The sequence below is a fragment of the Ptychodera flava genome, chromosome 5 (genome assembly GCF_041260155.1).
Source record: "Ptychodera flava strain L36383 chromosome 5, AS_Pfla_20210202, whole genome shotgun sequence".
NCBI classification, from domain to species: domain Eukaryota; kingdom Metazoa; phylum Hemichordata; class Enteropneusta; family Ptychoderidae; genus Ptychodera; species Ptychodera flava.
Window position 1 is genome coordinate 2866757 of NC_091932.1, and position 15131 is coordinate 2881887.

The following is a 15131-nucleotide window of genomic DNA, read 5'->3' on the forward strand; positions in this document are numbered from 1 at the left end:
ATTATAATTTGCAAAAAAGTTATTTTGAGAAAAAATATCCTGTGTTGGGTGCAGCATCTCTTTAAATTGTCAGATTACTTTTTGAAAGAAAGCCTCAATGACATTTTATAGCATACAGGATATGTTTTTTTTTCAATCTGAACAACTTTATTCTTTACTGCAGGTCAAACCTATGGAACTGATAATGAATTGTCTCTCAGTGAAGGGGAGACTTACTTTCTGGTCATGATCATAAGGGCAACCAACCTCCTTGGCAACCAACCTTCTAGAGATGGTATGTCCATCAAATTTGGGCTATTATTTCCTGGACATGTTAAGGACAGTGATGTGATTGGCTTTTACATCAACTACTGGCCGTCTGTGACTCTGCTCTCAGTCAATTGGGATGGATTTGGATTTGAAGGCGTTACTACAGGTTTGGATCCGTTTTCTTTCAGCAGATAAAATCCATGTTTTTTATTCAAGTAATATTCAACAGTAATTGTTATTCAGCATAATGAACAGTGTCCGTTTTTTGAAATGATTTCTACCTGAAAGTTACAAACAAGCTATCATGGCTCACTAAAGAAAAGTGCAGCATGAAAGCTGTCAAAAAGCCAATAACTGCTGAAGAAACGTAAAATTATTAAAGTCTATGAGCTTTTAAAAAAGAAAATATGAATATCATAATGATCAGTTTTTATATTGATAATTGTATTAATATTCAACAAACAAACTACATTTCGTGTTTTTACAAAAAAATTAAGGGTGCAGTCCTTAAGTCCTGGTTTGTACAGAATTTCTTGATATCATTTTCAATTTATATGGAGTTAGTTTTTGTTTTCTTCTGAAATTGTATTAGGAAATTAATTTGTTAAGGAGAAACTGACTAACAACCTGAGGCTTTAATTAGTAAAATCTTCCCATCAGAAACAATATTTGAATTTCACCAAACCCCTTTTTAGCTCCGCTGTCAGCGACGCGGAGCTTATCAAATAGGTTGATTTTCCGTCGTCGTTGTCGTCGTCCGTCAACAATTGCCCTCTCCTCTGAAATCGCGAGTCCAATTGCTTTGAAATTTTATATGCAGTTCACTTGGGGTGACCTCACTTAAGTTTCTTCAAATCCTGGTGAAATTTGCATATTTGTATTTTTGGGGCATTTTTTGGTGCTTTTGGTAAATAAATCTTTTCTGAAACCGCTTGTTCAATTGCTTTGAAATTTGATATGCAGTTTACTTGGGGTGACTTCAGTCAGATTTGTTCAAATCGTGGTGAAATTTGCATATTTGTATTTTTAGAAATAATTTTTACAAATTTTTTCGTCATTTTTGGTAAAAAAATCTTTAAAAATCGTCTCCTTCAAAACTACCAGTCAGATAGCTTTTATATTTGATACATATGTTGCTAGGGATGATCTATTTCATATTTGTTCAAATTGTGCAGAAATATGCAAATTTGCATTTTCAAGGCAATTTTTGCCATTTTTGGTCAAAAAATGTGTTTCTCTAAAAATACCGGTCTGATAGCTTTGAAATTTGGTATACAGGTTTCTATAGATGAACTAAGTAATATATATTGAATTTCTGATGAAATCTGTTATTTTGTATTTTTGGGGCAATTTTTGCCATTTTTTGTCAAAAAATGTGTATTTCCAAAACTAATCATCTGATAGCTTTGAAATTTGGTATACAGGTTCCTACAGATGAATTTAATGATATTTATTGAAATTATGATGAAATCTGCAATTTTGTATTTTTGGGCCAATTTTTGCCATTTTTGGACAAAAAATGTGTATTTCCAAAGTTAACATGGGAAGCTGTGGAAGGAGATGATTTAACAGACCAGTATTGTAAGTTTACTAAACTGAACCTTTTCTTTTAAATTGCACACACAAACACGGATGCCTCAGCAAATTTATTGTGTCTGTTAGTGTTAGAGACAGTACATGTACCTATTAAATTGTCATTCCCTTATCAAGGAATAAAATGTCATGTTATGAGAAAAGATATTCCAAGGACTTGACATTGTGAACAGTTATAGATATAATGAAGCAATAATTTGTGAAATCAATCCATGCAGTAAACTGTTAACTTACAAAACAAATTAACATTATGTGAACAGAGTGTGTGGTATGACTTCAAGCGGATACAATGGGACAAAAACACCTGCAGTGATTTCCATTGAGTTGGCAGAGACACGCACACAACTGAATCTTTCAATCCAGCAAATTATTTGATGTGAATGAATATAGATAATATTTTTTGAAAGGGAAATTATAACTCAAAACAATTCTCTGATAATAGCATGTTTCTACAATAATGTACAGTTACCTTTGGAAGTATGAGTCAGACTTGACAAAAATAAACTGAGAGAGAATGTCTTGTACATGCTTGACAGATAGAGATACTTCAATTCATGTGAGATATTTTATTACAGCCAATTTGTGTATGAGATTCCTTCAGTCGTACACTGATATTCTCACACTCCCAGTGTAACAAGGAACATAACTAGAAGATGTGAGTCCCACAATCATGTTCTACACTCCCTGTGTAAGAATAATGAATAAAGTGTACCCATCATAGTTGGTAACTGAACAGAGTAGGAATTTTGACATCACCGCCATTGGCATGTTCCTGCAAGTGCTGATCTGTAAATATGTTGAAATCACAGTGAAAGTAGTTCAATTTTGAAAAAAAATGATTCATAAAATTGAGATTTATAATTTCCTGTTAAATTTGTCAAATGCCTGGCTAAAAATGAAAACACAGTCCATGCTTACACTCTATGTTACAATGATCAGTCCTTCAATTGATGATTATTGAATAAATGATATTTATTGAAAGGTTTTCCATTCTCTGGTTCCAGTTTTAGATTGAAAGAAAAACAGTATTATTATATTCTAATGAATATAATGATATTTATTTGAAAGTTCCATTCTCTGGTTCCAATTTTAGATTGAAAGAAAATCAGTATTATTATATTCTAATGAACATTTTAATCAGACATTTTCTCCCATAATTTACATACTTATGCTGTCAAATTTGGTGTTCGATGTATTACAGATTTTTTAAATGATTTTCTTTACTTGCGACAGGAAGTGCCCTCTAACAGAGAATGATTCCATGGTTGTCATGACCAGTTTTGAGGACTGCCAACAAGGATATTTCTACTCTCAGGTTAGTAACATAACATACAATAGTTAGGTCCTCCTATAGTGATAACACAATTCAAAGCATTCAACTCGGTAACAAGGTCATTTATAAAAGCTGTGCTCTCGCTGTCGCTCGTAACTTTCGTAAATTACGAACAAAAATGAAATTTACGAAAAAAAATGAATGCCCGATCGGCCATTTACGAACGATTTTGTTATTTTTGAAGCCTGATTTTCGGTCAAGATTGTGAATTCCGGGGAATACTGTCATATCTCGTCTTTCAAAACCTACGCTGCCCCTATCATCGGCGCATCGACACATGGTGATAGCTGGCTTTGGACTTTGACCTGTAATAACATGAGCATGCGCGAAAAGTTTCAATGCCCCGGGTCTTGTAATCTCATAGTGGTGTGTCATGCATTACCATCCCATTACGGTAGTTTCGAGACACCCAAACACTCACATGCTGTCAACTTTCCGAATGGACTGTTGAAGCGGATCGAGGGAAGCGGGCAGTTACAAATACTTTGGATTGATAGTATCCAGTTGGGAAAGAAAGTTGGGCATAAAAACGGCAACTGATATGAAAAAAATACGAAACAATGAAACCGCCGAGCTAGAAGAGATCAAGAACAGTCAGCCTGAAAGACAGTCGAACTACAGCAGAACTGCAGTCCGGGCCGCGCATGGTTGAACATGTACTGCAAAGTGTTTTTCTGTGCATGGAGGTGGAAGCGAGCCGGAAATCTTAGATGTCATAGATTTGTCATTTGACGATCTGCAAATTGAATTTTTCAGTCAGCTTGCCAATTTTAATAGGTTTCCTTCAAAATATTTTACAAGAAACTGTCTCAGCAAATGTTATGAATACTGATAGTTTTCTATGATCCAGAGAAAATGCATTGCTGTGCACGGTCCCCGTCCCATGACCAAAAAGTTTATCCAGACAAAAAAATAAATGACGATCATCTGCAGCGTTTTAAAAGTGTAACTGTCTCTAAGAAAACATTAGCAGGATCACCAGTCTCAGTTTGCGTACTTAAATTTGATTGAGATGAGACAAAATTTGTGCGAAACCACAGACTGCCAAATGTTCTGATCAGTGGTTGTTTAAAAAGAATTTTAGAGATGAACATGGCATAATGACTGCAGCTATAGAGGCACCACCTAGTACCTATGGATGACGTGCATACTTTCAAAGTAACAGAGCTTTCCAAATATGAAAAACAGGGGACAGATTTTCTAGCATCTAAAACTTGTGCAAACACTGATAATATTTGACAATATTAATGACCGCTTCATATATAATCATCAACCACTGACTACATACACAAAGGGAGTTATGATTTGTGTCACAATATACTTGAACATGTTATGTTGCGTAAGAAAGATAGAGTAATTGAATAACATTCATTGGCCGTTGACCAAAATTACACACTTTATTGAGACAAGGAAGAAATTTCAATGTTACAAGCATTCATGACTCATGATGTACTGTGTTATTCAATAAATCTTTTGAAAATGCGTATCAAAATATGAGTGCTCATTGTCAAAAAAACTAAAAAGGGATTTTTCATTTTCTTTTGTCCATAATGAAATCATTCATCATTTCTATCTTCTTAAAATCATCTATTGAGTACCAGAAGTGCTTGTTGAAAGTTGGTGGGTTCAGAATAACATAAATTGTGCTTACTAATATTTTTTGAACCCAATTCGTAAATTTACTAACAATTTCGAAAGGCCAGGGAGAGCACAGAAAAGTGAAAAAAGAGTTGGTGATAGTTTATCTCTCCTTGTCTTGCACCACCAGTAGTGTCAAAGGAAGCTGTTAAATTACCATTAAGACAAAGTCTGGCAATAGTAACCTTTCTGCTCTTTGAATGATCTGGCATTTTACAACGACTTGATAGCAACAGTGCCAAACTATGCTTTTGGATGAACTCTGCCATTGGATGTACTGAAAAAAGTATGACACTGGTTGAGATAATCCTGTGGAAGAGTAATATAATCCACTATGGCTCATCTACAGATAGATGTGATATTGTCATTCTTTGAGTTCCCTTTACTATTGAATACACACATTTTGGAATCTATTAGGAATTCAATAAATGTACGGCCATGCTGATTGACTGTTTCATTTAACACCTGTCTATAAGGTATGGTATCCACATTGACAATAGAATCTTGCATATTACCAATACGCGCACTGAGATACTGCATATGATTACAGCATCAACATCTTCAAGAAGAGTTAAAATTCTATTCGCTGTAATTCCTATAACTTAGAGTGATTTGCTTTAGGTAGAATATTTCGACTGAATCACTCAGTTGTCTGTGGTGGTAAATAATATGACATAAGAAGAAAATTATATATTCAGAAAAAACTGTTTAAATTACAAAACTTATATTTCTGGTACATCTTCTACTAATTTTGCATAATTTCATAAGTTTTCTCCATCATATCCTCTCTGACCTCTTGAGGCACTCCAGTTATAATGATAAGAGTTCTCAGAATCAAATACCTGATTTAGACTTGTTCTATCTGTTTCTCTAATGGGTATTTAGTCAGCTGGATTTCTCTCTTCAACTATTAGATGAAGTTGAAAAGTTCACTTCTGCCAGGAGCTTGGAAATACTCTCTCACAATTGTAGACTGAAAATGTATCATAAAATTTAAGCATTCAAATATCTATCCCCTGGAATAGTTTCTTATAACTCAGTTGAGATGGAATCTACTCTGTTGGCATTGTTTAACTTTTTGGAATTTTCTCAGTGTTTCATAGATCTAAGCTCAAAAACCAGACCACCCTGCTTAACCCTGTCACCCCATTTCCCTCTCTTGAGATCCAAGTTTGCCATAGAAAACAATGAGATAGGTTCAAACCACAGTGGTGAAAGAGTTAAAGAAGCTGTTTGTTTAATACTGGTGATTCATGCTATCATGTGTTTTTGCTGGGTTACCCTGGACAACCATAGCTGTTGGGAATGTAAAGACGGGCTGATTTGTAGTACAAACCACAGACAGTAGAGAAACTAGTTCTCTACTGTGTACGTACAAACATACATACGGTACATTATCCATACATGAATTAAGGTAGTATGCACCTTGAAAGTGAAAGATGGAAGCATTTGCTCAAACTTTCCTCAGTGAAAGTTTAGGACATTTTCTTACCAAAACAAGAATGAAAATCAGGGGTCACCATGCAAAGTTGGTAATAGAGAGAGAAATTTTCCGTGATTTCCCAATATTTGAAATTCAAAATGGCCACCATCCCTGTGTTAACTGTATGGGAATAAATGAAATTTTCGTTTCTCAAAAATACTTAGATAGTGAAAACCTTTTGAGGCTTTCTTACACCAAGCATTGCAAATTGAGCCCCCACAAGTGGTAGATCAGAAGATACTTGATAAAATTTGAAAGCCCGAATATCTGTTCCTAAGGTGCTCAGTCACTGTCAACTCTCTGCTGTCAAAGCTGTATTAAAGAACAGGATTGAGGATGGAGTTGTTTGTATCACTAACATCTACAGATTATACTAGTTTATGAATTAAACCAAGGTATTTTGTATTTTGCTAGGCTATCACGGACTCTTTGCTGTCCAAAATGATATGAGGATGGCATAGTCTGGAACTATTACATCTACAGATAACAAGGTTCTCACACCAGGCAATGACAGACTGTCCTACAGCTTTTTTCAAAAGGTGTTTTTACATGTCCAGTTGAAAATGATATCAGATCTCACAGTATCTGTTGCTTTGCTTTACATCACAAAAGAAGCATGTGATCTTTAGACTGTACTTTATCTATGAAAAGCTTTCAATAAATATGATGTCCCTTGGATATGCCTGGGATATGTCAGTATCATTGTTGGAAAACATTAGATTCCCCTATTTGGATAAGAACCGTATTTTTTACTCACAAGCTGCTCATATGATGGAACTCAAATCTGAATACAGCAACAGCCACATATGTTGTTTATTTATCAGAATTTTACTACAAGCTACATCTACATGTATGTAGTAGGAATAATTATTGAGAATTTGTTAAATGTGTAAAGACAAAGACGTTGTGTAGAAGAGACCTGAACAGATAGGTGCTGACTGCCTGTCATTGTAAGTGCAGCTTAGAAGTCATTGTAATGGCAGGAACTGAGGGAAAACATCATAAATGTGTGAAAGACATACACATTGTGTACCAATAAGTGTTGACCAGTGGGAATTCTATGAGTGAGTACTGAAGAATGTGATATGTTGAACATTAAAAGAGGACAACAGAGACAAAGTGTGCAACAACAATTACATGCTATCATTTTAATGTTATGCTGTTTTGTTAGTTTTTACTATGTAATACTGCCTTCATTATACACCATGTTCGATATTCTGATATTCTTAGAATCAATATTAGATTCTATGTTCAGTGTTGCAAAGCTTTCATTCCACAGTGTATTAGGTATTTACTTCATGTTTTCAAGCAAGACCAGTAACAGCTTTCGATTTTCATTTTCAGTTGCAATATTTTTCAAGAATCCAAAATATGTTTGTAACATTTTTAGATCATTTTCCAAAGTCCTCTGGCAAAAATGCTGAAGACAAAAGTCATTAATAGTTGTTCCATTTCTCAAGCTATATGTTTATTTCTAATTGCCATACAGGTTGAAACAAACTTTTGAGAGAAGCAGTATAATTGATTAAAAATGCACTATTACGCTGATCTGTAAAAAATATTATCCGATCAGAAAATTCTTTTTTCTTTTACTTTTAAATAAAGACTTCATTATCTCATTGACAATATTTTGTCTGTGCATTATTGTAATTCAAAACTTGATATTTTACTTCCTTACGTACACTCATCTGAATTTCTTGATATTTTTAGTGCAAGTAGACATTAGTTCTTTGGTATTGTCTATAGCTCTCATCAGGATATACATGATTCACTTTGTTTTTGAAAATTTAAAGCAACACAGAAGAACAGGAAGTGTCATTTCAGTCTTTACCAATTTATCATAACAATATCTAGGTAAAACACCTAAATCAGTGCAAATGTTCTCATTGTAATTGCTTTTCAGAAATTCAAAACATTTACAGTTGATGCTTAGTTTGTTTATTGGATTCATGTACAATTGAGCACAATATCATCCATCTTTTCATCTCAACAAAAGGCCATGTCATTATGACCCCAAAATGACCTTACATCCTGGTATTTCCATTTATGCAAACACAGCAGTTGGACACACTGTAGTAGCCAACCATATCCACTGAAGCATGTCCTGCACTGCCATTGCTACATCTTTCATGGTTTGCTGATGTACATGTAGTGACCAGTAAGCTGCATGACTCGGCACTTATAAGGGTACCTGTGATAGAACATAGGAGGGGACACATATACATGGGACTTTTATACTACTAAAATTAATGCTGCCACGGTCACAATACGTAAATAGAAGAAGGTAAGGCCAGACAGAATAAATAAATTTGTCTTCAGAATGACTGCTTCTCCTTCAACAAATTTAGGGTTTTTTTTAAATTGTGGCAAATAAATAATTCCACATTGGAATTACTTTTGTGCTGTTGGTGGTGTGTGCAGGCATCCAATAAAAACATAAAAAGCTCAATTTTAGACGAATCTTTCTTCTAAGTACTGCAAAAGCTTTTCTTTTGGGGCATTTTTGGTTTTTTTTGTGGGAGCATGCTGAAATGCTGAGAATTTGTTCTGTCAACTGCATGTAAAGGTCATGCCTCTATAATAGGACCATTTGTAAAGTTCAGATTGCAAGTCATCATTTTGCTTGTTAAAATAAAAATATAATATTGCCAAAACAATGAGCAGAACAATATTATTTCACTCGAAAATACTCCTAAGATATAAACAAACAAGTTTTGCAGATGTATGACTCATTTCATCGTTGGGCAATGTTCACCAATTCAGGTCAAAAAATGTCAAAAATCTGCTTTTCTGACACAAGCCATACTACCATAATTTGTAACAAAAATTAGGGTTAAGGCTATGGTTACCATTAGCACTAGCGTTAGGTTTAGGTATAGTGTTAGGGTTTTTGTTAGACCCAATTTGTTACAATAGTTAACCCACTTTGTAACAAAAACTTTTAAAACAAACTTGACGGTATTTGTTTAAATTTTGATGAAATTTGCATATTTGTTTTTAGAGGCAGATTGTTCAGGTTCCATTGGAAAATACTCGTGGGATATAATGAAGTTATGCAGTTTATAACAAACTCAATCTTTGGGACAATTTTCACCAATTTAGGTCAAAGAATGTCACAAATATGCTTTTCTGACACAAGTCATACTAACCACATTTGTAACAAAAGTATGGGTTAGAGTTAGGGTTGTGGTTAAAGTTAGTGCTAGGGATATTGTTAGACCCAATTTGGAACAAAAGTTAACCCAAATTGTAACAAGAACCTAATTTTGAAAAGAAACTTGATGACATTTATTAAAATTTTAATTAAATTTGCAGAATTGTATTTTTTGAGGCAATTTTCCTTTTTTTTTCCTTGTTAAAATCATTTTTTTGCATATTGCTCGTCGCATTCTTCTGAATGTTGCTGTTAAGGTTCCAGAGGGAAAAAAACTCGTCAGATGCAACCAATTTTTGCAGATATATATAAATTTTAATCTTTGGGGCAAGTTTCACCAGTTCAGGTCAGAAAATGTCAAAAATCTGCTTTTCTGACATAAGTCACACTAATCTAATTCGTAATAAACTTCACGGTTAGGAATAGGGTAATGGTTAGTGTTAGGGTAAGAGTCAATTTGTAACAAAAGTTAACGTGAAGTGTAACAATAACCTAACTTTTCAAACAAACTTGACAGTTTTTATTTAAATTTTGACGAAATTTGCATTTTTTTTATTTTTTGAAAGCATTTTCCTGTTTTTCCTTGTCGAAAATAATTGTTTCGGAAAGTGCTAGTCAGATTGTTCTGAATTTGTATCAGGTCCCATGGGATAATACTCGTTAGATATGATCAAGTTGTGTAGTTATACGACTTATTCAATCTTTGTCGGTAATTTTTCAACAATTCAAAACAAAGCATGTCGCAAATCTGCTTTTCTGATACAAGCCATATGAACATACCCTAATTTGTAACAAAAGTTAGGGTTAGGGTTAGCTTTAGGTTTAAGCTTATTGTCAGGGTTATTTTTTAACCCAATTTGTAACAAAAGTTGACCCAATTTGTAACAATGACCTAACTTTTGAAACAAACTTGCCAATCTTTGTTTAAATTTTAATGAAATGTGCATATTTGTTTTTTTAAGAGACAATTTTCCTGTTTTTTCCTTGTTGAAAATCATTTTTTGCGAATTGTTCGTGTAATTGTTCTGAATTTTGGTGTTCAGGTTCCATGGGAAAATACTCGTAAGATAAAATAAAGTTTTGCAGTTTATGACAAATTTGATCTTAAGGGCAATTTAACCAATTTAGGTCAAAAAAGGTTGCATATATGCTTTTCTGACACAAGTAATGCTAACCTAATTTGTAAAAAACTTTATGGTTTGGGTAAGGGTTAGTGTAAGAGTTATGGTTAGAGTTAGTGTTAGGGTTATTGTTAGACCCAATTGGTAAACAAAGTTAATCTGATTTGTAACATAACTTAATATTTAAAACAAACCTGAGGGTATTGATTTATATTTAGACGAAATTTGCATGTGAGTGTTGTTTGCAGGAAATTTTCATGTCTTTTCTTTGTCGAAAATCATTTGTCAAAAAATCATTGTTTTGAAAATTGCTCGTCAGATTGTTCTGCGTTGCAGTTTGCATTGTTTGTGAATTTTTAAAGCAATTTTCCTGTTTTTTCCTTGTCCAAAATCTTTAGTTCGGGAAGTGCTTACTGTTTGCTCGTCAGCTTGTTCTCAATTTTTGTCTTCAAGTTCCATGGGATAATACTTGTTAGATATAATAAAGTTGTGCAGATATACGACATATTGAATCTTTGTCAGTAATTTTTAACAATTCAGGTCAAAGCATGTCACAAATCTGCTTTTCTGACACAAGCAATACAATCATAATTTGTAACAAAAGTTAGGGTTAGGGTTGGCTTTAGGGTTAAGCTTATTGTTAGGGTTATTGTTAACCCAATTTGTAACAATGACCTAATTTTTAAAACAAACGTGACGGTCTTTGTTTTAATTTAAATGAAATTTGCATATTTGTTTTGTAAGAGACAATTTTCCTGTTTTTTCCTTGTTGAAAATAATTTTTTTGCAAATTGTTCGTGTATTTGTTCTGAATTTCGGTGTTCAGGTTCCATGGGAAAATACTCGTAAGATATAATAATATTTGCAGTTTATGACAAACTTGATCTTTAGGGCAATTTAACCAATTTAGGTCAAAAAAGGTCGCAAACATGCTTTTCTGACACAAGTCATGCTTACCTAATTTGTAACAAACTTTAGGGTTAGGGTTAGCGTAAGGTTTGTGGTTAGAGTTAGTGTTAGGGTTATTGTTAGACCCAATTTGTAAACAAAGTTAATCCGATCTGTAAAAATAACTTAATATTTAAAACAAAACTGAGGGTATTGATTTAACTTAAGACGAAATTTGCATGTGAGTGTTGTTTGCAGGAAATTTTCATGTTTTTTTGTCGAAAATAATTTGTCAAAAATCATTGTTTTGAAAATTGCTCGTCTGATTGTTCTGCGTTGCAGTTTGCATTGTTTGTGAAATTTTGAAGCATTTTCCTGTTTTTTCCTTGTCCAAAATCATTATTTAGGGAAGTGCTTACTGTTTGCTCGTCAGATTGTTCTCAATTTTTGTCTTCAAGTTCCATGGGATAATACTTGTTAGATATAATCAAGTTGTGCAGATATTCGACATATTGAATCTTTGTCGGTAATTTTCAACAATTCAGGTAAAAGCAGGTCACAAATCTGCTTTTCTGACACAAGCAATTTATTTATTTATTTATTTATTTATTCGGAAATCCTACGGGATCAAGTCCCATTTGCAGGTTCCTCAAAAGCTCAAAAGAAAAGTTAAAAAACACTGAACAAGACAGCACCAAACAGAAAGTATTTACAAAACTAAAATGAAGTGTAGGACACACACAGACAAAAAACAAAGCAAACAACTCAACAAGAACAGCCATTAAAAAATAACTTGTCTAATGTCAGACTTAAATGAGTCATTAAAAATATCAATATTATGATTATTACGAAACAATTCATTAAAATTACTCATACATCTGTTAGGAGGAGAAAATTTAAAAACATTGATACGGCTACGAGGTGGTCTGAATGTGGGACAGGTTGGTAAAAGTTTGCCAGGTGCATTAAAGCATAGCTTTGATAAAACATCTGGTAAATTATAAACTCCAGTTGCACACCTGTGTAAAAATATCATATCAAGATAACAGTGACGTTTCTCCAAAGTTGGTAAGTTGAACAAGGTACAGAGAGCTTCATACTGGTCAGCATGATATGAAATATGTGTTTTGAAACACAAATATTTTATGAATTTACGTTGAACATTTTCAAGCAATTCCATATCTGATTTTTGCCAAGGGTTCCAGACAACAGAACCATACTCGAGACAGCTCCTTACAAGAGAAGTATAAAGAGATTTAAAAGTTTGAACCTGAGTAAAATTTTGAGAGTTTCGTTTTATAAAACCCAGCATTCTAAAAGATTTATTTACAGTAAAAGAAATATGATCTGAAAAACTTAAGTTTGAGGTTAAAATAACTCCCAAATCTTTAACTTTTTGCTGCCTATTAAGAATGATATTTAAAATACAATAGTCAAAATGAATTAAAGTCCTCTTGTTGGTAAAAGAGATCACAGAACACTTTTTGACATTTAAATCGAGTTTCCAAGATCGACACCAGAAGGCTACTCTATCAACATCTTCTTGAAGTTTTAAACAATCTGAAATAGTTTTAATAGGTCTAAAGATTTTAGCATCGTCTGCATATAAGAGACATTGTGAATCTATACAAACACCTGGTAAATCATTGACATAAATACTGAATAACAGTGGACCAAGTAGTGACCCCTGGGGTACACCCGATGATACTGGGCACCACTCAGAAAAGCGATTGTCAATAACTACTCTCTGATGACGGTTACTTAAATATGATTTTAACAACTGTAGAACTTGACCAGAAAAACCATAACGTTCTAGTTTGTAAACTAACAGTCTATGATTAACAGAGTCAAAAGCCTTACAGAAGTCAGTGTAGATGCTATCAACTTGTAGTTTCTTGCCAAAACAGTTAGCAAGAAAATCAACATAGGTTACAAGGTTAGTCTGAGTAGAGCGAGTCTTAATAAAGCCATGCTGTGAATTACATATATACTGTTTAACATGGTTAAATATATCATCAAAGATCACTTTCTCAAATGTTTTGCTTATTAAGGAGAGAAGTGACACTGGTCTATAGTTTGTAACATCACATTTGCTACCACTTTTAAAAATTGGAACAACATTTGCCTGCTTGAACCGGCTTGGAAATGTACCTTTCTCAATTGACTTATTATATAAAACCATCAGTGGGTAAGCGAGTTGATTTGCACATCGCTTTAATAAAATGCCTGATATGTTATCTGGACCCATGGCTTTGTTAGGATCCAATGTATTGAGATGTTTGAGAATGATACGGTCTACAGATATATGAACATTGCATAAGGCATCACTTGTGACATCATCAAAAGGTGGAACAGTTGTGGTTTGGTCGTCTTGTTTGAAGACGGACTGAAAGAAATTGTTAAATAAATCTGCAACTTCTTTCGATTTACAGGCAGACTGATTGTTATAGCGCACTGAGTTCGGGACAGATTTTGATTTACATCTTGATTTTACATGTCCCCAGAAACGTTTAATATTGTTTTGAATGTCATATTCAACATTTGAATCATACTCTTTGTATTTAATTCTACTTGCTCGTTTAAATTCTGCTCGAGCTTTAGAAAATTCACAATAAGAAGCAATGCCCCTCTTATAATTACGAAAAGCAGCTTCCTTCTCCCGGAGCAAACAAATAAGATCACTGTCATACCAAGGAGGGAATTTTGTTTGCCTGCATTGACTTTTGGGATGCAGTCAGAGATTGCTGAAAACAGCAGATCATAAAACAGGTCGATGCACTCATCAACATCTGCTTTGTCTTCTAGGATACACCAGGGTATACAAGCCAGTGTTTGATTTAAATGATTAAAATCAGCTTTCCTATAATTGTAAATAACTCTGTCAGATTTGAGGGGAGCACTGCTGCAACAAGTGGCAGACAGTTCACACACTATTGCCTTATGAATTGAGTTAACCATGGGCTCAACACAATGTACTTCTATATTGTTGATGTTACAAAATACAAGATCTAGAAAGTTGTTGTTACAGGTTCTGTCTTTAACACACTGAAGAAGTCCATGTTCAAAAATGAAGCAATACAATCATAATTTGTAACAAAAGTTAGGGTAAGGGTTGGCTTTAGGGTTAAGCTTATTGTTAGGGTAATTGTTTGACCCAATTTGTAACGAAAGTTAACCCAATTTGTAACAATGACCTAATTTTTAAAACAAACATGACGGCCTTTGTTTAAATTTAAATGAAATTTGCATATTTGTTTTTTAAGAGACAATTTTCCTGTTTTATCCTTGTTAAAAATTATTTTTTTGCGAATTGTTCGTGTGTTTGTTCTGAATTTCGGTGTTTCAAGTTCCATGGGAAAATACTTGTAAGATATAATAATATTTGCAGTTTATGACAAACTTGATCTTTAGGGCAATTTAGCCAATTTAGGTCAAAAAAGGTCGCAAATATGCTTTTCTGACACAAGTCATGCTAACCTAATTTGTAACAAACTTTAGGGTTAGGGTTAGGGTTAGCGTAAGGGTTGTGGTTAGAGTTAATGTTAGGGTTATTGTTAGACCCAATTTGTAAACAAAGTTAATCCGATTTGTAACAATAACTTAATATTTAAAACAAACCTGAGGGTATTGATTTATATTTAGACGAAATTTGCATGTGAGTGTTGTTTGCAG

At 33.7% G+C, this 15131-nt stretch overlaps 1 protein-coding gene across 5 annotated transcripts in view; it reads left to right on the forward strand.

The window, feature by feature from the left end:
* Positions 1-7922, forward strand: part of LOC139132766 (uncharacterized) — a 31281-nt gene extending 23359 nt beyond the window's left edge. For 4 of the 5 annotated variants that reach the window (XR_011552416.1, XR_011552415.1, XM_070699032.1 and 1 more), the window contains 2 exons: positions 164-415; positions 3076-7922. Coding sequence is in view for 2 of the 5 variants with exons in the window: in XM_070699030.1 (XP_070555131.1) it covers positions 164-415; positions 3076-3089 (266 nt within the window). In the remaining 3 variants the exon portion in view is untranslated. The remainder of the gene's footprint in view (positions 1-163; positions 416-3075) is intronic. The other variant, XM_070699031.1, reaches the window with a different exon arrangement.
* Positions 7923-15131: the final 7209 nt, after the last annotated feature.